We start from the raw sequence: 23,875 nt of genomic DNA, 5'->3' as shown, positions 1-23,875 counted from the left end.
GAAGCCTTTAAAAGAAAAAGTCGACAACAACGCAGATTTATGTTTTTTAGAACGATATTTCGGCAGGCCAATATGAGTTAACTCATTTATAACCTGAAGAAGGCAGGTATTGGCCTGCCGAAATATCGTTCTAAAAAACATAAATCTGCGTTGTTGTCGACTTTTTCTTTTAAAGGTTTTATTAATTAATCAACTGTCGACGCAGACCACAAGGTCCGACGCACACCAGCAGATAGAGGCTGTCCGGTGGTTTCTTCCTACGTTTTTGTAAATCCAAAATGAAGCGTTCATAAAAAGGAGAGAACCAGGGAATAAAAGGGGTTTTAGTTTAGCTAGGTAAAGTCGAGAAAAGGAAAAGCTATAAGCGAGTTTCATTATCCTATTTTCATTTTATCATATTATACGATGTTAGAATTGTAAGCATCAATAGATATATACCAATACTTATGCGCACCAGCCCATATCAATGACGGATCTTTCGCGTAGCGGAACACACTTTTGCCGAGGGTACGGGTGGATTTATACCCTAAAGGCACACAAAAACTAGTCGAGAAAAGGTCACTCTTATTGTCATAACAAGGCCTTTGCGTAGTGCGCCCTTTAACTAAATCAACTAGTAATATTAGCTGCTAAAGCCCACAAAATCGGTCCGAATCGATGAGCGAAAAGGCGGTGGCATAGGGTATGCGGTGTTTAGCATATATTAACAACGAAAATAATAATGGTAGCTCAAATCAGAACTCGATATAGACAAAGTTGTAATCACCAGATTACGATGAAACGTATTTTTAGAATCGTTTATTGCTTCATAAAACTTCCATACTTCAACAAGATCATATCATTCAGTTCTTTTTCCACAACTCTATTTTTAACTCTGCAATATAAATGAGACCAGCATAGCACCAACTACAGCCTTGATAGTGTAATTTCTCCAATGTCATTTCTTTTATATAGAATGGCCTCCTTTATTCAGTTTATTCACAGGCCCGTTGCCGGGGGGGAACGACTTGAATGTTCGCCATGATGAAGGAAAATTAAGTACCACTGCAAGCTAGGACGAGCTACCTAAAAGAAAATGGTCTGCTAAATAGGTAAACGACCCCCCCCCCCCCCCCCTTTCAAAATCCTGGCTACGGGCCTGATTCACCTGGACGATTCGTTCTGCATGCTGTTCCAGTAACAATTAAATATTTACACTTGCCGCGACTCGGTCAGAAATGAGTAAAAATGGTTTTTCGAGTCTCGCCCTTCCCCCCTGACCGCCAAAGTGGGTCATTTTTTGAAGGATCGTCAAACATTTTCCTTTTTTCAATAGGACACCTATGACTGAGCTTCCCCTCCTCCCTAAGCTTAAGTTTATTGTTTCCAATTTACGTGCGTAGAATATTCGATAGGTGTTAGTGGAGGCGAAAGGGCAGGTTGCCAAAGCATTTGGGTAAATTAATGATTTTTGCATATATACTTGAATTTGATTCTGAGAAAGATCAAGCACACGTGTCAATCACGTGATATCATTCCTTAGCTACTATAATCGCCACCGAGTCGACTCCGAGACCCGCTTCGTCCCATTGCGGCTGCGATCCTCTGTCGGCTATCATCCACGCTACCCGAACGCGACTTGCTGCCCGACTCCCGCGACCCAGGACCGCGTGACGGGACACGCCCTACACCATCAAACCCCACGTTACATTTGGATGAGGTTATACTAGTGTTCGACTCGCTGGATTCAAGTCCTTGTTTGTTTGAGCGTGTAAGGCTACCCGAGGAAAGGCTTGAGTTCAAGCTAGTTCTTGATAGAGACGCGGATGGATTGCGCTTCAAGGAGAGAAGTTGAGTACGGGCTTCGCTCAAAGCCTCAGTCAGTTCTAGTCTTTCTTCGCATTCGCGCCGCACAGTCTCTTGTAGGAACATCATCTGTTGATGAAAAAAACATCCAATTCACAAAACTTAAAGTACTAACTACTGCTGATAACTCTGATACTAGTCAACTTGTAAATTAAGGTTGAAAAGCTATAGCGAGCTTCAGTCCTTATTAAGAATTTGTAACAGGCAGGAGAAAGTAGCTTACATGTTTTAGTGCCGCAATAGGCAAGGAAATTGAATCGCGGACCTCGTGGGCCAACATGGTTCACCCATGGTTTTCTAAAGAAATTAAAGAAAAAACGGACGAAACGCCGAACTGGAATAGCCGAGCTGGAATAGCCGAGCTGGAATAGCCGAGCTGGAATAGCCGAGCTGGAATAGCCGAGCTGGAATAGCCGAGCTGGAATAGCCGAGCTTAGTTGCGCGAAAAAACGGAGCATGAGCTTTTCCGGAAGCTTTTCTTTTTCTGGGGCGCTTTTCGAGAGCCTGTTTCGCAGTCTTAACTCGAAGTGACTATTATCATGTCCTCAAATGGATTACCTAGTTTAAGTCGAGATGACCAACCTGTTCCTTGGAACCGTCCAGTTCCGTCTCAATTTTTTTGATGTGCTCATCAGCATCGTCCAATGTCTGCTCAAGCTCTTGTACGCGTGCTCTTAAAGATGACACCTCGGAAGCCGACGTGTTGGAGCGCTGGCTCAATCTTGATTCCAGGTCGCGAACTTTGGCTTCTAGACTGTTGATAACTGCAGCGCTGGACTGCTTTAATTGGTTTAACTCATCCTATAAAAAAACATAATGTCCAATAAAAACATTTTACATTTAGGTTTGCATGATGTTGCGAAGTTCATCAGCTATGGTCCACCAAGTCGTTTCAACAGCTTTGAAAATGGCTGAACCAGTTTAAATTGAAGGAAAATATTTTATTCTTGGTATCTAAAGGACATGAAGTACTGTCTTTCTTCCACAGGTGGTGGACGAGGGGAGGAGGGATAAGGCATGGCAGATATACGTCTTCTCAAGCCATACTTGAATAGTGTGAGCATGGAGGAGGATTCTTTAAAAAAAAATTATGACATGTGCGCTTAATGATAAAGGTTATACGCATACTTTACCTTTTCTCCAAAAGATGTATTCCTTAGTTTTTTTAGCTCCTCGCGATGTTTGCTGTTCAGTGTATTCAAGTCATTTCTAAACTATAAGGATGGTACAGTATTAGTAAGTGAAATATGGCCAGAATGTAAAGACCTCTCTAACACAAATATGACAATGCAACACTTACTTTGTCCTGAGCATTTCTGGCCTCGTTCTTCCATTGATGAAGTTCTTCAGAATGTCTGTGCTGCTCATCTTGTAGTTCCTATGGAAACCAGAGCTGAAATTGTTATTTCACCTATCACAGGGAATACACAAAAATAAATATAAACAGCCACTATCCTACCTTTTGAAATGAATCATTCAATTCTTTCCAAAGTTCATCTTTCTCTTTCTTGAATTTCTCTTGTTCTTCCAGGATGGCTTTGTTTAACTGGGGTATTTGTAAAGTAAAATGTCTCAGGTGAATTTTGACAGTTTCTAGGCTAGGCCTAGCTTGGAGCAGGTCTAGAATGGAGAAGTAGGACGCCTCCTTCCCTCCACTAGTCTGTGGGAGATCCTTGGGCAAGATCGAGTACCCACTTAGCCCCCCGTGCCAGGGTTTCGGTGAAGTCATGGAGACTGCATGGCATAAGCTCCCTGTTGCCTTGCAGGTAGGTCTTGGTTGGCCAAAGGCTAAGGGAGTAAACCCCGACAGAAAATCTGGAGTGGAGCCCCACTGTCGGTTTGAAGGCGTACTTCGTCCCTCTCCGGCAGCTCCTGCACCCTCGGTGAGTCTCCAACCGTCTTGACCTTGTCTTGCCGTTGGGTCAGGCTCATCAGGGCGAGAGAGTGAGGCTGGTGCTGCGCAAGCCTCCTTCACTTTAATCCAAATTCAGCGCATGTCATAGCTTTACCACCATCGACAATCCTCAACCTTCAAAGCCCTGTGGCGATGGGGGAGCGGCGAAGCAGCAGGTGCGGAAACACTGGAAGCTGTAGCTGCAATCTTGCACACAGGCGGCTTAGGCTATAGGGTCGTTCTTCTCTGATTGGGACAGCAGAGAAGTCCGGCAGCCCCCTAAGCGACCAGGCAGCCCTATTCAGGATAGCTCTGCCTGCCTCCATAGCCTGAGGACGGAGCTAGAAAAGATGCTCTAAACATAGCCTGTTCCACAACACACCTGGCCAGCATACCGCAGTTGGCGGGTTCCCATTTTGCGGTCGAAATAACAAGAAAATACTCAAGAAAACTCTCAAACTCACCCTTGCGTCATGGAACGTTAGATCTCTTCTCGACTCGTCCACCTCTAAGTCAAGGAGACCAGAAAGACGAACGGCCCTCGTAGCGAGAGAACTTGCCCGCTATAACGTCGATATTGCAGCCCTCAGCGAAACACGCTTCCCAGACAAAGGCCAGCTCAGTGAGATCGGAGGCGGCTACACTTTCTTCTGGAGTGGCCGCAGCAGTGAAGAGCGACGTGAGTCTGGTGTCGGCTTTGCAATCAAAGACCATCTCATACGGAAACTTGACAGTATACCAGAAGGCATAAATGATCGTCTCATGAAATTCAAGCTCCCCCTTGGCAGAGGGAGATCCGCTACCCTTATTAGCGCCTACGCACCCACCATGACAAACCCGGAAGATGCTAAGGAGAAGTTCTATGAAGAACTGGATGCGCTTATTTCCACTATTCCACAGTCAGAAAAGCTCCTACTTCTTGGCGACTTTAATGCTCGTGTAGGTCAAGACCACCAGGCTTGGGAAGGTGTCATCGGACACCATGGAGTAGGAAAATGCAACAGTAACGGTCTCCTCCTGCTTAGAATGTGCGCCACTCACGGCTTAGCTATCACTAACACCATGTTCCGCCTTCCAACTCGAAAGAAAACATCTTGGATGCACCCTCGATCTAAGCATTGGCATCTCATTGACTACGTCATTGTCAGAGCAAAGGATATACGGGATGTTTGTGTGACTAAGGCAATGTGTGGTGCTGACTGTTGGACGGACCATCGCCTCATCATTTCTAAGACCAATTTGCATATTCAGCCCAAAAGAAGACCACAGGGCCAGACAGTTGTGAAAAAGCTCAATGTCAACAAGCTTAAGCTCCCTTCCATTCAAGAGAAACTAGTAGAAAGCTTAGAAAATCAACTGACTGAGGATATTGGAAACGACTGGAACTCCTTAAAGACAACAATTCATTCTGCTGCCCTTGAGGTGCTCGGATCAGTTACCAGGAACCATCAGGACTGGTTTGATGAAAATGATGCCAAAATCACAGCTCTTTTGGAAGAAAAACGGCAACTCTTCAGAGCTCATCAAAATGATCCCAACTCAGTCTCGAAGAAAGACGCCTACGTCAGCAAACGCAGACAGGTCCAATTAAAACTCCGTGACATTCAAGACACATGGCTGAGTGACAAAGCTGATGAAATTCAAGGCTTTGCAGACAGACACGACACGAAACGATTCTACGATTCGCTCAGATGTATATTTGGACCACCAACACCGGGCAGTTTCCCGCTACTGAGCGCTGACGGAGCAACACTCATCACTGACAAAAACATGATAGTAGAGAGATGGGCAGAACACTTCAATGGCGTTCTAAATCGTCCATCATCCATCAATGACGAAGCCATACAACGCCTTCCACAGGTGGACATAAACCCAGACCTGGACATAACACCATCAGAGGATGAGGTTGTCAAGGCAATCAAGCAGATGTCGACTGGAAAAGCCCCCGGCTCTGATGCCATCCCTGCCGAAGTGTTCAAGTCAGGCGGTCCTTCTCTCCTACACAAATTAACAGTGCTATTCCAATCGCTCTGGGAAAGTGAGACCCTCCCGCAAGATTTTAAAGATGCCACAATCGTCCACATCTACAAGAGAAAGGGCAACAAGCGATCTTGTGACAACCATAGAGGGATTTCACTTCTCTCCATCGCTGCAAAGATCTTTGCCCGACTGCTTCTCAATCGTCTCCTCAAACACCTTGAGCAAGGCCATCTCCCTGAGAGCCAATGCGGTTTCCGTGCAGGTCGAGGAACTGTTGATATGATCTTTGCTACACGTCAGATTCAGGAGAAAAGTGTGGAACAAAATCAAGATCTCTATACCACTTTTGTAGATTTAACAAAAGCGTTCGACACTGTGAGCAGAGAGGGACTGTGGAAAATCATGGCGAAGTTCGGCTGCCCCGAGAGGTTCATAAAGATTGTTAGACAATTTCACGATGGGATGATGGCCCGTGTTCTTGATGATGGAAATACCTCTGCCCCTTTTCAAGTGTCAAATGGAGTCAAGCAAGGTTGTGTCCTTGCCCCTACACTGTTTAGTTTGATGTTCTCTGCAATGCTGACTGATGCCTTCAGGGAGACACCCCTAGGCATCCCCATCAGGTATAGGTGTGATGGAAAGCTGTTCAACCTACGACGTCTGAAGGCCGTCACTAGAGTCAAAGAGACTGTGATTCGTGACCTGCTTTTTGCTGATGACTGTGCCCTCAACGCCGTCAATGAGCATGACATGCAACAGGAAATGGACGCTTTCTCATCCGCCTGTGACAACTTTGGCCTCACCATCAGTATCAAGAAGACTGAAGTGATGTATCAGCCCGCCCCAGGAAAACCATATCAGGAACCAAACATCACAGTTAAGGGGCAGCGACTTCAAGATGTAAAAAACTTCACCTACCTCGGCAGCACTCTCTCCCGCAACGCCAACATCGATGCAGAAATCAACAACCGCATCGCGAAGGCAAGCAGTGCCTTTGGGAGATTGAGGAAGTCAGTCTGGGAACGCAGAGGCATCTCACAATGCACCAAGATCAAAGTGTACAGAGCAGTCGTCTTAACAACACTTCTCTATGGCTGCGAAACTTGGACCATCTACAGAAGACATGAGAAACTTCTCCAGCAGTTCCATCTCCGCTGTCTCAGAAACATCCTAAATATCCGCTGGCAGGATAGAATCACAAACACTGAGGTTCTGGAGAGAGCAAACCTCCCCAGCGTCATTACCACCATGCGCAAAGCTCAGACACGATGGGCAGGACACGTCTGCCGTATGTCAGACTCCAGAATACCCAAACAGCTGTTGTACGGTGAACTAAGCCGTGGAAGCAGGAAAGTTGGAGGCCAGCGCAAACGCTATAAAGACTGCATCAAATCACATCTGAAAGACTTCAATATCGACGTTTCAACGTGGGAAACTGCAGCATCTGACAGACCGATTTGGCGTAATCTGATTCACAAAGGTGCCATCCACTCAGAAAATAAACGCTCCAACGCAGCCAAAAACAAACGCCAAAAACGCAAGGCTAGAGCTGACCAACCTACCAATATGACCCCCTCTTACTGGTGTCCGACTTGTGGAAGGGGTTTTCTTGCACGAATTGGCCTTATAAGCCACCTGCGGATTCATCCCTCCGCCCCTTAGACATTGTTATACTGTCAGTATTGCTATGGTCATACTCGACTACGAGTTGACGAACAACAACAACAATTAAGCTTACTGTATGTGATGTCCAAATTAGGAGAATAATGTTATAGAAGGAACTGTGCAAATAATGCATGTTTGGTATTTGACATGAAAATTACCTTATCTGGCCATGCGTCTGCTTCTTCCATCTTCTTTTTAAAACTTTCTCTTAGTTGTTCAATGCGATTTTGATGAGCAATTATCATCTTCTCTCTGAAAAAAAAGGTTTTGGTGAGGATAGCTTTTCAGTTTTTTTTACAATATAAACGACAAACTATGTTAAATTGGTATAAATTGCTAAAAACAAACGTGTATACCATTTCCACAAGTAATAAATAGATTTTACCTTTCATCTTTCAAAGAAGTTATTTCATCTCTTGCTTTTGCCAAAAGATCCTTCATAGCCTAATGATAAAATAAATGTTATTGATGATAGTAATCATGGATGATCACATCTGTTAATCATGATTAGCATAAAGTAAATTATTACACAGACCTTATACAATGCTAATTGCAAAAAGTGTCTTAGAATAAATTTAATTTACACAAGGTACTGTAATAACATTGATAATCATTGTATCATCAACGTTTACCTTAATCTGTTCCTGTGAGCTAGAAGCCATAGCCATGCTTTCTGTTTTGGAGTCACTAAGAACTGTTATCTTTGCCTGAAGCTCTTTATACTCCTCTGATAACTTGAACAGCTCCCTCTCCTTTGTTAGAATGACCTCTTGTAGTCTGCGCTTATCCTGCTTGGCAGTGTCTTCTTGCTTTAAAAGTTTTTGCTGGAGATCTTCCAACTCTTTAGCCTTTGACCTGAATATTGACAAATGTAATAAAATACATCCTCTTACTTCTTACATTAAAAAAACAAAACAATAAAAACAAGTGCACTGTAGTTGTTGTTTTAACTTGTGTATCTGAACACCATGTTTCATCAACAGAGATGGTATTTTGGTTATTATAATCAAATAATTATAATCAATATGCTGAAAAAAGCATATATTCAAACACTTACATTAGATTCTCCTGAGTTTTTGACAGGTCTGCCAAAGTGACTTTGTTCTCGGATAAAATTCTTTCAATTTCCTTATTTTGCTGGTCGACCTCCCTTTCTAATAAGGTGCTTTTTTGTTTCAGTTCTTCCACATTCCCACATCTTCTTTTAGCCACTTTCAGGTCATCATTAGCAGTATTCAGCTTAGACTGCAGATCTTTATTTTCTTTCTCCTTGGCATCCTTATCTATGCTAACTTTTTCACATTTATTTTTCAGATCTTCAAATATTGCTTTATTTCTGCTGCACATATTTGTGATTGTTCTATTCTTCTCAGATGCATGCCCTGATATTTCCTGTACCATATTTGTAACATTTCGTTTTATTTCCAAAAGTTCATGTTTTTGACTTTGCAGAGTTTTCAATATACTTGGAAGAAAGCCCTTTAATCGAATGACGGTTGAGTTCAATTCTTTCTTGGAGGTTTCCAATACACTGACAGTGGACTCTAGTTTGACTTTTTCTTGATTTAGTGTGTCAAGTTCGCTTTCCTTGGCACTTAGCTCATTAAGAATAACTTTACTCCTGCAAGATAAAATAAGACAGAGCAATTTTTTAATAGTTTCTACGCAAACTATGCAAACAAGATGAAAAGAAAGATCATTGATTTCTCAAATCTCTGGTATATACAGTACTAGCCAATATTTCTGTAGGGTTCAACCTTCACTTTTTATTACCTATAAACATGACTATTCTAAAAGACGATCCAGTTTTTATTGTGGGGCACTTCAACCCCAACAGCCTGGCTAAACAAGGCAACATGTCGATTCCGACATGTAGTATGGGACATGTCTCCTAACAGTAAATGTTTCCTAGTTTAGCCACTACCAAAAACGTGTAGTGCATGACAAATTTTGTAAAGCGCGATGCAAAAAAAATGTTTCTAAACTTTCCCAGAAACATTTCTTTGTTGCTTCTACAAGATTTGGCACATATACTACAATGATTTTCGAGTTGGCTAAACTAGGACACATGTGGCACGCTACGTGTCTTCCTAGTTTAGCCAGGCCTCAGGGGTGGGGAGGGGGTGGAGATGACCCCAAATATACTGTATAAAACATTAGGCACAAGGTTTTGTTTTGGTAAAAAAGAGGCTTTTGAGAAAAAATCAGAAATGACCCTAATACAGATACTAGAGAGGTGATTCACACTGATCTCCCCCCCCCCCCCCCTTCTTGAGGTTAATGGTGGCTCTTCATGACCTAGAATAGTAAATAACTACCTTTGTTCACTGTTCTGTAGAGCTTGAATTAGCTGTTGACTCTGCTGTTCCATATCATTGACCTTGACTTTCAGTAGCTCCTCCCTCTCCACGCTGCCCCGATAGTACTCCATCTGGCGCTCAGCCTCTTTCACTCTCTCTTCAAGCGCTTTCATCTCACTGTGAATGAGGTAGCTCACCCCACAGAACTGACAGACTGTGTCATCTTTCTTCATCTCTTGGATCTCTTGGGGGAGTGGGTGCTCAGGGATATGTCTGTCCAGCTGATGGTCAGTCATCATGTACGATAATTAGTTTTCAATCAGGTGTTTTTATACTCAGAATCGGGCATCAATACGTAAAGTGTCCATACACCGTCACCGTTTATTCATCGCCTCGATAGGGGAACCACAAGGCGCACAATGATATAGATCAGCAGTTTTTCTTATTAAAATTCACGTACATTCACCATAGTCGTATAGTAAATTCATATAAACTCTTCATTTCTGTTGTATTGTTCTTGATAATTTCACGTTTCCCTTATCTATAAGGAGAGGTTCAGCTTTCTCGCTTGTTTCCATGGCTTCAAAACCATCCAATTTATACTTGGTCCAGGTAGTCTCCAGCTCATATAAAAATAACAGTCGTGTATTCGACTTTATCCAGTAGCGAAGGATAGAGCTATACTAGGGTTTCAAAGCTAACTTGCTGTGGAAAATTGCAGCTAGGTATTCATAAATACACAAAAATATATGTCGATCAACCGAAGCCAACTAAAGACGCCCGCAAGAACAACAGTTGTGGTCAGCGCATACGTTTCCTAAAGTACACAGGAGCCCCACTGAAAGGTATTCTAGACATTGTTTATGTCAAAGCCGAGGCCAAAATATCAAACAAATTTTATTTCGATTCCTCTCTAATAGTATTTTTATAACGAAGAATAATTTCAATTTGAAAAAATCCTCAATGTTAAAAATTAAAATCAAACATAAAAATGGAGAACTGCAAATACTAGTTCCCAGTCTCCCATGGTCTTGTCTGTGTTTTCATTCCAGAGCCCAGATCCAAAGATGGCAACTGTTGTTGTTGGGTTTTTTCGATTTTCAACATGAAGAGCCCCCCTTCAGCCGACGAATTTGAACAAAACACAATGGAGCTGGGTGACCGTCTTCCCCAAATCGATAAAAAGCGGCATCGTTATCCGTACTGTATCGTTTGGACGCCTATTCCTTTACTCACGTAAGTAGTCGGCCTACAAAAAAAAGAATAGTTTCATTTGTTTTTTCTTTTCTTCTAAGGCAAAAATTAACTGTATCATCATCCTCCTCTATTCAGATGGCTGTTCCCATTTATTGGGCACATGGGAATTGCCATGTCTTCTGGGGTTATTCGAGATTTCGCTGGCCCATACTACGTTTCCGTAAGTAAAAACTTACTGAGAGGGTTTTTTTTTTCTATAGGGATTCATTTCGTCCATTTTTCTCATATTATGCGACTTGCTTTTTGTCTATATTTTTCCAGGAGGATAACATGGCATTTGGCAATCCTACAAGGTTAGGAGTAATGTGTGGTGGCTTTTACTACATAAAAACTCCCCCCACCCTGTCCAACTTGAACCCATCCAATACTGTAATATTATATTTTTAGAACGTTAGTGAGTAGTCTAACACCCACATTACTTGGTACATGGAGCATTAACAGATACTTTCTCTTGAAAGAGCAATTAAAAAATGTTTTTTTTTGTTCCTAACTCTATAAAATTCAATAACTTTTTATTTTTTATCATAAACCAAATTATTGTGACATCAGTAACACATTTTTTATCCTAATTGCTTGAAGGTACTTGAGACTCAACCCAGCAAAGATTGCAAGTCCCAACAATGGCTGGGACACATCTGTCTCATCTGCTTCAGAAGAGTACAAGCACAGGATGGTAAGCTGCAGTTCCAGAAGACACATCCCACTACCATAAGACACATCCCACTACCATAAGCCCCATCCCACTACCATTAGCCCCATCCCACTACCATAAGCCCCATCCCACTACCATTAGCCCCATCCCACTACCATAAGCCATACCCCACTACGATAAGCCACATCCCACTACCATAAGCCACATCCCACTACCATAAGCCCCATCCCACTACCATTAGCCCCATCCCACTACCATAAGCCCCATCCCACTACCATTAGCCCCATCCCACTACCATTAGCCCCATCCCACTACCATTAGCCCCATCCCACTACCATAAGCCATATCCCACTACCATTAGCCCCATCCCACTACCATAAGCCACATCCCACTACCATTAGCCCCATCCCACTACCATAAGCCCCATCCCACTACCATTAGCCCCATCCCACTACCATTAGCCCCATCCCACTACCATTAGCCCCATCCCACTACCATAAGCCCCATCCCACTACCATTAGCCCCATCCCACTACCATAAGCCCCATCCCACTACCATTAGCCCCATCCCACTACCATTAGCCCCATCCCACTACCATAAGCCCCATCCCACTACCATTAGCCCCATCCCACTACCATTAGCCCCATCCCACTACCATTAGCCCCATCCCACTACCATAAGCCATATCCCACTACCATTAGCCCCATCCCACTACCATTAGCCCCATCCCACTACCATAAGCCATACCCCACTACGATAAGCCCCATCCCACTACCATAAGCCACATCCCACTACCATTAGCCCCATCCCACTACCATTAGCCCCATCCCACTACCATAAGCCCCATCCCACTACCATAAGCCCCATCCCACTACCATTAGCCCCATCCCACTACCATAAGCCATATCCCACTACCATAAGCCCCATCCCACTACCATAAGCCATACCCCACTGCAATAAGCCATATCCCACTACCATAAGCCACATCCCACTATCATAAGCCGTATCCCACTACCATAAACCACACCCACAAGCCCCATCCCACTACAATAAGCCACATAACACCACCATAAGTCATATCCCACAACCATTAGCCCCATCCCCTTGCTATAAGCCACAACTCACTACCATAAGTCCTATCCCACTACCATAAGTCCTATCCCACTACCATAAGGCACACCCCACTACCATAAGCCATACCCCACTGCGATAAGCCATATCCCACTACCATAAGGCACACCCCACTACCATACAGTAAGGCATATCCGACTACCATAAGCCTTATCCCACTGCCATATGCAGCAACTAATTCTTTAAGTATAAATCCATCCAAATACTACCTTCAAATAAATGACAATTTTAATAATTGTCAGAAGTAAATAACCACTTTTGTTGCGAAAAGGCCAGCTTTTTCACTGCTCGCTATCTATGGCTCAATGGAAAGTGAGTGTAGGAGTCAATCAAATTGCTAATTTCGTGATTGATAATATGCGAGTGGATTTATACAAAAAGTTTAGTGATAGGACAATCAGAGTATTGCCTACCATACAGTAATTTATTATGTAGGTTGTATTTTCATAACATCTACTATAGGCACTAAAATGTGTATCTACTCCTCAATAAGGTTTCCTGGTCCTGACTTGAACCCTGTCTCAGACATCCTTTATTATTGCTTTCCTGATCCACAGCATAATTTATGCTGTGACAACTGTCATTCACACGTTGCCATGGCACTGAACTTCATGGAGTATGACAAGTCTTCATCGTGGAATATGGTCACACTTGCTGCAAAATTGTTCTTCTTTGGGAAATATGTCAGGTAAGAAACTCTTAAAAGAATAAGCTTATCTAGGAATACAGTGCTTATATTAATATTAATCAAAATTTAAAGACACGCTTATTCCATATGTATGTAAATTATGTATGATTGTATAATATTTCTAATATAGAGAGGAAATTGGATAACTGGGTAATAAAAAAATATTCAATCAAACATTTTTCTTCTATTTTTCAGCTTTGCAGGTTTTCTAAAGACATGGCTTCCATTCACCATTTTAGCAACAGCAACTATCCTCTTGGTGGTTCTTTTATAAACAAAATGTGAATTATTACATTATAAAACAACACCTGGAATGCATTATACACTGTAGTATCTTACATATAATTTCCATTCCAGTATAAATTTAGTTAAATTTATATGGTTTAGTGTGCACTGAAGATGCCTGCAAGTTGTCATAATCTATAGAAAATTCTGTCAAATATTCCCTCTTCTTTCCAATGTAAATTTATATCTGCATACAGTAAATCATCCTTGTGGACCCAGGGTATCGCAGAGATCGGACACACAGGGACCTCAAAAAGGGAGATGACCAGATACAGTATCGTGCCCAAGTTTCCCCTTGCTCGCGCAACCCTTTGCAGACTCCAGGCAAAATCTGATTGTGAGACTTTTATCAAACCGAGTAGGCTTTGTTATTTAGCAAGGTGCTTCTGAATGTTACTAGGCATGAGGTCTGTCTACTTTTCTAATTAATAAGGAGTGCTCTGATTGGTCTCATTTTAATTAATTATAATGAGACCAATCAGAGAGTAAGTTTGCTGATGTTGTTAGAAATAGCTTTTTCAGAGCAGTTGCCCAGGGCATCTTTATTTTTTTAGTAATTTAGTGAGTTCAGTTTGCTTATCACTCTAGCTGCTAAATCGATGTGTACTGTAACTAAAGGGTATAAACTAGTATGTATGCAAAAAGTGCAAAAGAGAACAAATGGTTGTTACTATTAAGCAACTAACTGTTTTTTTATTAAAATACTAATAATATATTACTCTCTTCTGTGTAATACTCTACTTTATAATCTGTTTATAATCAAACTCATTTGTAATTTCATTGGTAATTTCTCAAGTACTTTATGCCCATAACCAGAATTTCCAGCCAGCTATTTCTGAGTCAACCATCCAAACTAGCCTGTATTATGATCATGTAAATTTCAACATTAGAAACACAAAATATCTGTATATTCTTGCGTCAGTCATTCAATTCAGGTCATTCATTGCAACCACAGTCAAATAATACTTGACTGTTATCCACATCTTGTGGAGCAACTCCTGCACATAAGACGTGATACCACTGCTGACAAAAGTCACACTGAACCCAAGTAACACACTCCTCCTGTGGTTGCAAACAGCACTTAGCAGCACATTTATCTACCGACTCTTCCACAGTCTGTTTGGCCTTTTTTGATTGTCTTCGATGGCCTGGGAATGTTTTTCTTCTTGTTCTTTTTGGTGCCTTTCCTGGGAAAATGATGTCTGTATCAATATCTCTACAACAAGAGTGCTGTCATCAATAAAATTTATACAAAAAGGTAGGTAGTAAATGGGGGGAAGTACAACTATATTTTCTGTACATGAACACTACAAAACATGCAGATAAAATATGTAACATACCTTGTTTGTTTCTTGATTTATCATCATTACTAAAGGATTTCTCACTCATTGGACTCAGAAGTCTATTAGGATCATCTCTGATTCTTGACTCTGATTTTGTGTTACCCCTACTATTGGTTATTGACATCTTGCTGGGGATATCAACTGAAAATAATTCTTCATCACTTTCATCTTCCATTGCATTGCCTGCTGCAACAGCAAATGCCAGTAGTTCATCATCTTCACTGCACTGAGAAGACTCCAGGGTACTAGAGATACTCATGATGGAGGGGCTGTCATGCGTTGGTGTTATGCTGAAACTTTTAAAGATTGAGTTAAGTTACATATTATAAAATGACTTTGCAGTTCTCTCAGACATTTTTTGCATAAAAAAAACATTTTTACCATGGCAAATTCTATTTCTTCTGCCACTGTTTGTATGCTACAAACTCACACTTGCTCACCCCAAATGATAAACTGCATATAACTGTGGGCTATCAAAGCATTTAACATATTTTTTTAGTTGGTCAGCACTTGAAGGGGCAGTCGCACCAGTAGTGGTATTTTTTAGCAATGCTACCGTCACCAATCCAGCACAGAGAAAAACTACTGGACACTATCTAAAAGCTGTTTTATTGTCTTGTGAGTAAATTCGGCGCAATGCAAACAGATTTCACATCTACATACTCTTTCAGCCGTCTCTATTTTGCTCTCAAATGACGATTCAACGGTGTGTTTTCACTTTAAAACACTGTGCGACTGCCCAGACAGGTTCTGATCTAATCAGATAATGAAGTTTTGACCAATCAGGAGAACAAAAGTTTTTTGGTTAAGAGTTTTAATTTTAAAAGAAAATTGTGAAAAGACAAAGGGCAATTAAGATTTTGTTTGTGACAATTTTCAGAATACTCCAACTCACAGTAAATGTTCCCATAATTATTTTCACCTTAAAAGGGAGACTAGTCACAAATGGATCCCCAGCTTTGCCAGAGCAAACTATACTCACCACTTATGCTGTCCAGATGGACTACTTCTTGGTGTGGTATGCTTTGAGGACGTTTGATGTTTTAGAAGAGGTGACAGGTCGGGAATAAGAGCTTCAAACAAAGGTTTCTTTAAGGGGCTTTGGTCTGTCTTGGGACTTCCTTTAGATGACTGTTGATTAGGCTGTGAAGGTAAGTAAATTACAAAAAAGTATATTTTTAAGAACGTGTACATTTTTTTTTTTGCCTTGTTCTAAAAACTAAGGGTGTATTTACATTAGCCATACTAGACAAAATTAGCTATGAAATTGTTTAAAAGTGATAGTGTATGTTTGTATCATGATGACAAACTATCATGGCTTGTGTCTAACTAATGTTTTGGCTTATTCTTATTGGCTTATTCAGTTGCTTTACCTCTCAACTTTTACCTGGACATGTTGTTGGTTTTGTCTGCAATTTGAAGTGTTATTTGGGCGAAGATATAGTCTGTCAAGCTACAGTAAGAAAACCACAAACCCAAGATTAATGTTCAGTAGGGCTACAGTAGTGACAAATTTGCAACTAAACCTCAACCCCCTGTCAAAATTGTGGTGCAATTAATGGAAAATTAAAATCCTGACAAATCCAAATCCTGGCTGATGATGAAAATCATAGTAATATAACAAACCCATTTTGGTGCAGTTTACACCCTTGTGCTCCTCACCCTACCCCATGCTAACCACAAAAGAATATTTCAAACCAAAGAGTGCTGTTAAATAAACCCCCATGGAGCCCTACCCAGGCCCGTACCCAGAACTTTTCTTGGGGGTGGGAGGGGTGTGAAATCTGAAAAAGTGGACCTAATCTTTCTGGGGGAGGGGGGGAGGGTTGGCTACATACCAGATAGATCAAGCTAATGCTCATTGGGATTCGAAAGTGGACCTTCGGCTGTTGTGGGGAGTGTGTCGCACCCCCTGCACCCCCCTGGGGACAGGCCTGTTACCATAGATTTCACATGTCAAGAGAAACTGGGAGGGGGGAGGGAGAACAATTGCTTGGATGATCAGAATTGTGACTTACAGCCCATCATTTCTTTAATTTAAGAAATGAGCATTTTCTGTGCTGAAAAAGGTTTGCAGCTGAGGCAATCTGATATCATGTTTTTCTTGTCTCCCTACGCAACATATTGAACCTGCGCTATTTGGATGTATTTGGATCAGGATTGTCAAACCGAAACCGAATCAGAATAATTCCGAAATTTGGAATGATGAACACTTTGAGCCACACCTTTTTCCTACTTACTTTAAATCTGAATTCAGAGTCTGGTTGCTTGGCGACAGTTCCAGGAGCAAGAACTGCTCCTCTCAGATGCCCAAATGTAACCACATCCCCCAGTTTGACCCCGACCGTATCAATGATTTTTCTGTCGTTTACAAATGTCCCATTCAAGCTGGTGTCACATATTGTGAGTTTCTCAGTGTCATTATCAGTAGTGTATATAATTCTGGCATGAAGTCTTGATATGAGAGCTTTGTGTTTCATGGAGTCTAGATAGACGTCTGACTTGCCTGGGTTCCTACCCACAATGTTTACCCCCTCACTCAGACTGCAAAATATAAAGTTAGCATATCAGGGCAGTAGTTAGCCAGGTGATAAGCTGATCTGCTGCAGACGTACGATAAAGTACTATAATAAGTAAGTATGACAAAGAGGGAAACGCATTCATTAGCGGCGTTCTTCGATGTTTACTTAAGTTATGTTTTCGTTTACTTCACCTGAATACGTCTCTTATCCCGGGAAAAGACGGTGGCGCTCCAATACGACGCAAGCAAAACTCTGAATTTTCTTTCATAGCTTCGGGTTGGCTCGGTGGTGAAGACTTTTCTAGCTATTTTCGGCTGAAGCTTTTGCTGATTAACACAGATCAAGATTTTTTCTGGTTATAGTTCTTGTGAATCCAAAATCTCGCGCTCAAACAACCATGTGATTTTGAGCTCGCAAGGTGTTATGGGATAGTATAAAGATAGTCCAAATAACGAAAAAATATATATAAATACCACAAACGAAATTTCATCTACCCTAAAATCAATTCAACATTGAAAGCATTGTTCTTTCACACCCTTGTAACTCTCAACTTATTTCTTAGCTGTCTTCCCATACTGTCGGTTTTCCTGTGGTTTTTAAAATCCGCGTTTGCTTGTTATATCACCTCCGGCGGCATTACTAAAAACAGGCGAAACCAGCGGAACCGGCGGAACCAGTATATTTCGCTCAGTTATAGGGGTAGGGATGTCATACTAGGATCACCATTTATTTCCTTTCTAATCTGAACAAAAAAAAACATTAAGTTGTGAAATGCTAAGACAACATCACTAAGCGCAGATGTGCTTCGTTATTTCACGCATATTTGACAATCTGTCATATGCAATTTGTATCCATTTGTATCGGATTAGTAACAAAAAACCCTTGTCTTAGATGCGCGTCTCGTTAGAAGTAACACATGCAAGCGTTCGTAGTTTTAGCCTTCGTAGGTTTAGCGTTCCGATTTCCGTTGAAAGTTCCGAATAAGAAAAAAATCCTTGTTTAGAAGCGCGTCTTGTTAGTAGCGTTGTCAATCAAAACTTTAGATAACATCGCCTTACTGGTTACAGTTACTCAAGTTAAGGAGTGAGCGTAAGGTATAGGGGTAGGAATGTACAAGGATAACGATTTATTTTCCTTCTAATCTCTACAGAAATCCGAATCCGGGTTTTTTTTTTTCTCTCTTTCCAAACGTGACTGGTGGTTTGTCTTAATACTTAATAGTAACAGGTTCTGTCAGTAGGTAAAGGCGATAATAGCGGCGATTGATAATTCAATTGGCTTAATTGCTTTAGGACCACTGCGCGTACTGTAACGTACCATGCACAAAACGGAATGTGTTTTTTTGGTTCAGATTAGAAAGGAAATAAATGGTGATCCTATTATGACATCCCTACCCCTATAACTAAGCGAAATATACTGGTTCCGCCGGTTCCGGCGATTCCTCTTTTTAGTAATGCCGTGAATCTACTTTACATTGGACACGATGAATTTTATGTTCTTACTATAAAATATCTTGATCTCTCTCATTGAATCTCATCATTTTAACCATGTCGATTTAAATAAAGTACAGCATAGGTGTTGTAAGTCATGTAACTGTAAAATATGTACTTAAATCTATGAAAAGTATTTTGGTACTTTGGTGCTTCCTTTAGATAAGTTTAAGTTTTATTATTTCCCTGAAATACCTTTATCCCTCATTGAATGTCATTTTATTTTTATGGAACAATTTTAATAAAATCTAGAGATTTGTAATATTTTTTGTAGTGTTGTTGATCTTGAAAATATGTTTATGCTCTATAAATTTCAATCAAGTCTGGATATTCTATAGCCCTCTTATTTGACTTCAAAATTAATAATTGTTGTTGTTCACTTGTAACTTACATAAATAAAATAATACATTTCAATAAAATTATATTGTTAATACAATAGGACTTACTTTGGGTGTTAAAATAAATTTACCCCTAAGTGATAGCACAGTGAACCAAAGAAATGTTTAAGAAATAACAATTTTAAAACACATTCTCAGCTTTCCTTAATCTTATTTCGATGCTAACTCTGATGTGGGGATAGTATTTGAAGATAGGACAATCAGCCCTGTCTACTCTCATGGAGCACACCTCGAGTCCACCCCACACCTGAAGAGATGATGCTCTTACCTTTCTTGCCCCAATCAGTGTTGTGATATGGCATTTACAATAAAAAACAAGATTATATATATATATTTTTTATTATATCCAAAGTAGGCAGAAAAATCTTTGTCATACATGTTACACAAACAAGTTGCACATCTCAGGTATCCCAGTCAACCCTGCGCGCAGGGTCTAGTTGTTCACAACAATTACGCCTTTCAGGTCGTTTAGAGCTTCTTTTTAAAACTGAACTGTAAATAGTTCAGTAGCCTTAAACAAAGAAACCGGCACTACTGGCACAAATGCAAATTTTACTAAAATGTCGATTTGAAACTGACATTGTTGCAGTAACGTACATAATTCGTGACGGATATTTATTCGGATACCTTCAGTCAACACAGAACTTCATAGCTTATATTTTCTATCATTTTAAAACATATAGGCTGCTAATTGTAGCCCAAGAATCACTACCGCAATATTTTTTAATACGAAATGTGATTTTTTTATATACCAGAAACAATGAGTAGTAAGGTGATTAGAATAATTTCTGTCGGAAAAAAAATATCAAGTCCCGAGAATTTTATTACGGATTTGTTAAGTTTAAAGATGAGTTTGAGTAATGTTGTAAACAGTTTGTGAAAAGAAAGTTGCGCATCGGAGATATTTGACACTGAAATCGAGCTATTTTGCCCGACCAGTGAAATCATGCGTGACATGCTAGACACTTGCTGCCCTTGATTGGCACCTGTCACTCCAAATGATTTGAAGCCTTGGTTGTGAACCAACAAAGGATGGATCTTTACTCACATAAAACATTATGGAATTCCCTTGTAACCGTGATCAGGAGTGGAGTCAACATTTCATGCTTATTTAAGGCGATTTTACCAAGTTTCATTGAAATCGGTGAGATGGCATGTATCACCCTGGCCCACTCACTTTATTCTTGACGTACGTGGATAAAGTGAGTCCACTAGAAAGTCTATTTTCTCTTTATTTTCCATTTTTCATCACTACACTATTCTCTTGCGTACTAGAACACAAACCGAGTGCTTGGGTTACCTTTTGTTATACAAAAACAGCGAGAGGTCATCGAATAAATCTTACGCATGAGTTCGTTAACAGCGCCTTAAACTCGATAAAAGTGAGCACGCTATAAAGAAAGCTACAAGAAACAGGTAAATGCCTTCCAAACGTAGACTCATAACTGGCTAATTCATTGTCTAACGCTCTATAGTAAGTAATCTCCAGCAGATCCCATTCCCATATCCAAGATCCCTTTCTCGTGAAATTGCTAGAAGTGGTCAAGTTTCAGTAAGCAACTTATGCCTTGTTTGAAATTGCCGTCCAGTTGCCCTTTTATTCATTTAAAACAAATATTTTCTCAGTCATTTGTAATCATTTGAATATTACCAAGGTATTATCGGAGCCAGCGAGGCCCATAGGTATAGAGAAATGGTCTGCGTGCTCGGTCATTCCAAATAAGATTTAGTTTCTCCCGAGTCGTCCGTGAGACAAGCGCAGAGGCTTTTGTTCCTGCAATTACACGTTTTCGCAAAACTAATTCCACATTTTAGCAAAACTAATTCCACGGCACTTTCAAAGTACGTCTGGGAATTGAAAAGCAAAGGCGTGAAGCATAGTATTAAATGGTCGATAATTCAGCGCGCTAAAGCATACAACGGCAACCCGTCACGCGGCAATCTTTGCCTAGCTGAGAAGCTTAAGATACTGACCGCACGTGACTCCACGCTTCTAAACAAACGAACAAACTTTGAGTGTCACGACAAAGCACTATTTGATTATCGCTTAAAACATTGCAGGTTTAGTTCACCATATCGCACTTATTCGGCAAATCGCGAGATTTTTTAAGACACAAAGTCCCATGTTATAAAGCACAAAGTCAAATATTTTATGCAATAGACAAATAGTGCTATGTTATAAGCACAAAGTTGAATGTCGTGAACGATATACTGAAATGTTTTAAGCAAAGGCAAAATGATGAGTTTTTTAAGACACAAAGTGCGATGTTTTGAGACACAAAGTGCGATATTGTAACGCACATTGACGCTCCCATCCACTTTGCTGAGAACAAATGGGCTCTCGACGAGATACCGCTGGATACACTGATTGGAGACGCAGTCGTGGTTGATATGAAGGCAAAAGTAGCCAATGACTCTGATGCACAGCTCATGCCGAGTGACCTGGAGGCCTGGGAGCGACAGCATGGTAGAATACCAGACGACTCAATATTGCTGCTGAACACTGGATGGGGGAAGTACTGGCCAGACCCTAAACGCTATCTTGGCACCGATACACTCAACACAAGCTTGCTCCATTTCCCGGGTAAGTAAAGATGAACACCAGGAAATACTTAAGTTATAGCCTCGTTTTTTTTTGGCGGGCTAGGGTCGTTTACATTGTTTTCGGCACTAGTGCAACATCTCATGTACGCAATGTGTATTAGATGGGGAAAAAATAGTACACATGCGTTCCTCAGAATAGCGTACGTTCTGCTGCTGTTTGAAGGAGGTATTGTGTTTTATGTATGCCCAATGCCCTACGCTCCTGTCCGACAACTCTTTGCGTCTCTTGGTTCCATATCTGGCCTGAATTCTCTGGTTTGAATATCTGGCACGATAAATCTGTCTTTGCTTGTCTGGCTGGGTTGGGTGGTTCCCAAGGTGACAGGTGAATGGCTGTTTGGTTATCTTAAAATGGTATCCATAAATTAGGTACCAGGTACTAGGCTTTTCATATGTTTGAATATCAGGAATGCACCCGGATGCTGCTAAATGGCTGGTTGACAATCGCAAGATCAAGATGTTTGGCATCGACACTCCTTCTCTTGACTACGGCCAGTCTGTTAAGTTCCAAACCCACGTGACCTTGTTTACCCAAAACATCCCGGGCCTTGAGAATGTGGCAAACCTTGACAAACTGCCGACCAAGGGCGCTGTGGTGTATGCAGCTCCAATGTTCATCGCAGGCGGAAGTGGCGGACCTTGTAAAGTCTTTGCCACAATCAAGAAAGATGGGGTCAGCGGTGCTGTCGACACGAGTATGCACCCATATCGTGCCCTTTATTTTGGGTTGATTTCTGTTGTGTTTGCACTTATTTTTTAAGGCCCTTTTTTGTTTGTGCACAGTGAACAATGAATAATGAACTATGGAGCACATGAAGGTTTACAAAGACTACCTAGTACTTTGTGGTACCCTAAAAACCTTACTGTCGAATCCTTTGTATCGCGACGCCGCATTTTCAAAACATCGATTTGTTTTTGTCTTTTTGGATTTTCTGTTCCGCCAGTCAAATTATTCTATGCCAATCAGATTCTTGCCATCTATCGCCTATTGCAGTTGCCTGGCTTTCCGTCGCGACACTGTCTGGTTTTCGTCCAGAGGATAGCCAGGGAAGTGCACAAAGCTAGACTCGGATTGGCTCAGAATGGTTTTACTGACGGAACAGAAAACCAAAACAAACCGTGTTTCGGATTCGACAGTAACGACATAAAGAAAGGCACAATATGCGAATTGAATGTAAAGAAGGGCCTCATCATCCCCCATGGGCTTGTATACCGTGTTTAAATGAGAGTCAATACTTGGAACTACTACTATGCTGCTAATGCCTCTGCTGCTAAAATAGTTGGATTTATAAAAATTTGTATTTCAAAATTTGCAAAATCTTTATAAAATATAAACAATCAACAATCCCGGATGCAATTTGATCTTGCAAAGAGTCAGAAGTCATGTCATATGAAGTCATAATCTATTAAATCAATAAATCTATAATCTATTTTAAAAGCATTATAAAAATATTACAAAAACTAAAGGCTTTTAATAGTTTACAGCCGTAAAAATAGAGAGCTCTCTACTTGGCACTTTAAGCATCAACTTACTATGATCTTTTCATATTTTGTATTATAGTTTCACGTATTAGATCAAAATATTTTGACCGACAGTGCCGTATAACATATGCGCGTGTTCTGGCGAAAACAAACACAATCTCAGTGTTGAATCGTTCGAGTAAAGGTACGAAAGGCTGACTTCGGTCGCTGTTTTGACTTACTGTACAGCATTAAAACCATACTGTACAAAAGATGACAGATTTGTTTGATAATGAGGGAGTCATAAAAGAAAATTTTAGCCTTAGGTTTGATCTAGTTTTCTTAGCATTCGCCAAAATG

At 41.0% G+C, this 23,875-nt stretch overlaps 4 protein-coding genes and 1 long non-coding RNA gene across 7 annotated transcripts; 3 read left to right on the top strand and 2 right to left on the bottom strand.

The window, feature by feature from the left end:
- Positions 1-1,430: 1,430 nt before the first annotated feature.
- Positions 1,431-10,487, bottom strand: LOC5520038 (golgin subfamily A member 6-like protein 1). The gene is made up of 10 exons (XM_032365001.2): positions 9,703-10,487; positions 8,442-9,005; positions 8,017-8,239; positions 7,770-7,828; positions 7,543-7,636; positions 3,305-3,391; positions 3,146-3,223; positions 2,979-3,059; positions 2,428-2,646; positions 1,431-1,914 (listed from the first exon to the last, which is right to left on the bottom strand). Exons 1-10 carry the CDS (start codon positions 9,981-9,983, stop codon positions 1,519-1,521), a joined length of 2,082 nt encoding a protein of 693 aa, XP_032220892.2. The 5' UTR covers positions 9,984-10,487; the 3' UTR covers positions 1,431-1,518.
- Positions 10,488-10,704: 217 nt separating this feature from the next.
- LOC5520104 (transmembrane protein 222) lies at positions 10,705-13,953 on the top strand. The gene is made up of 6 exons (XM_001639910.3): positions 10,705-10,920; positions 11,017-11,101; positions 11,203-11,234; positions 11,521-11,614; positions 13,282-13,412; positions 13,608-13,953. Exons 1-6 carry the CDS (start codon positions 10,790-10,792, stop codon positions 13,684-13,686), a joined length of 552 nt encoding a protein of 183 aa, XP_001639960.2. The 5' UTR covers positions 10,705-10,789; the 3' UTR covers positions 13,687-13,953.
- A 405-nt stretch (positions 13,954-14,358) lies between these two features.
- LOC5520103 (transcription factor 19) lies at positions 14,359-17,967 on the bottom strand. Of its 3 annotated transcripts, none has more exons than XM_032365007.2 (6): positions 17,754-17,967; positions 17,281-17,584; positions 16,428-16,493; positions 16,023-16,183; positions 15,038-15,330; positions 14,359-14,884 (listed from the first exon to the last, which is right to left on the bottom strand). In XM_032365007.2, exons 1-6 carry the CDS (start codon positions 17,828-17,830, stop codon positions 14,634-14,636), a joined length of 1,152 nt encoding a protein of 383 aa, XP_032220898.2. In that variant the 5' UTR covers positions 17,831-17,967; the 3' UTR covers positions 14,359-14,633. The 3 variants fall into 3 exon arrangements, with proteins under 3 accessions (XP_032220898.2, XP_032220897.2, XP_032220899.2); XM_032365006.2 differs by having other exon boundaries at positions 15,038-15,336; positions 17,754-17,966; XM_032365008.2 differs by lacking the exon at positions 16,428-16,493 and having other exon boundaries at positions 15,038-15,336; positions 17,754-17,966.
- Positions 17,968-20,425: 2,458 nt separating this feature from the next.
- LOC116603576 lies at positions 20,426-20,848 on the top strand. The gene is made up of 2 exons (XR_004290676.2): positions 20,426-20,652; positions 20,726-20,848. It is a non-coding gene; the product is annotated as an uncharacterized LOC116603576 (long non-coding RNA).
- Positions 20,849-20,870: 22 nt separating this feature from the next.
- Positions 20,871-23,515, top strand: LOC5520037 (isatin hydrolase). Its single transcript, XM_048725706.1, has 3 exons — positions 20,871-20,883; positions 21,726-22,034; positions 22,462-23,515. The coding sequence occupies exons 1-3, from the start codon at positions 20,871-20,873 to the stop codon at positions 22,812-22,814; spliced, it is 675 nt and encodes a 224-aa protein (XP_048581663.1). The 3' UTR covers positions 22,815-23,515.
- Positions 23,516-23,875: the final 360 nt, after the last annotated feature.

The sequence above is a fragment of the Nematostella vectensis genome, chromosome 3 (assembly GCF_932526225.1).
Source record: "Nematostella vectensis chromosome 3, jaNemVect1.1, whole genome shotgun sequence".
Lineage (NCBI taxonomy): Eukaryota > Metazoa > Cnidaria > Anthozoa > Actiniaria > Edwardsiidae > Nematostella > Nematostella vectensis.
Note: the sequence above shows the minus strand (reverse complement) of the source record. Positions and strands in the feature narration are given on the sequence as shown.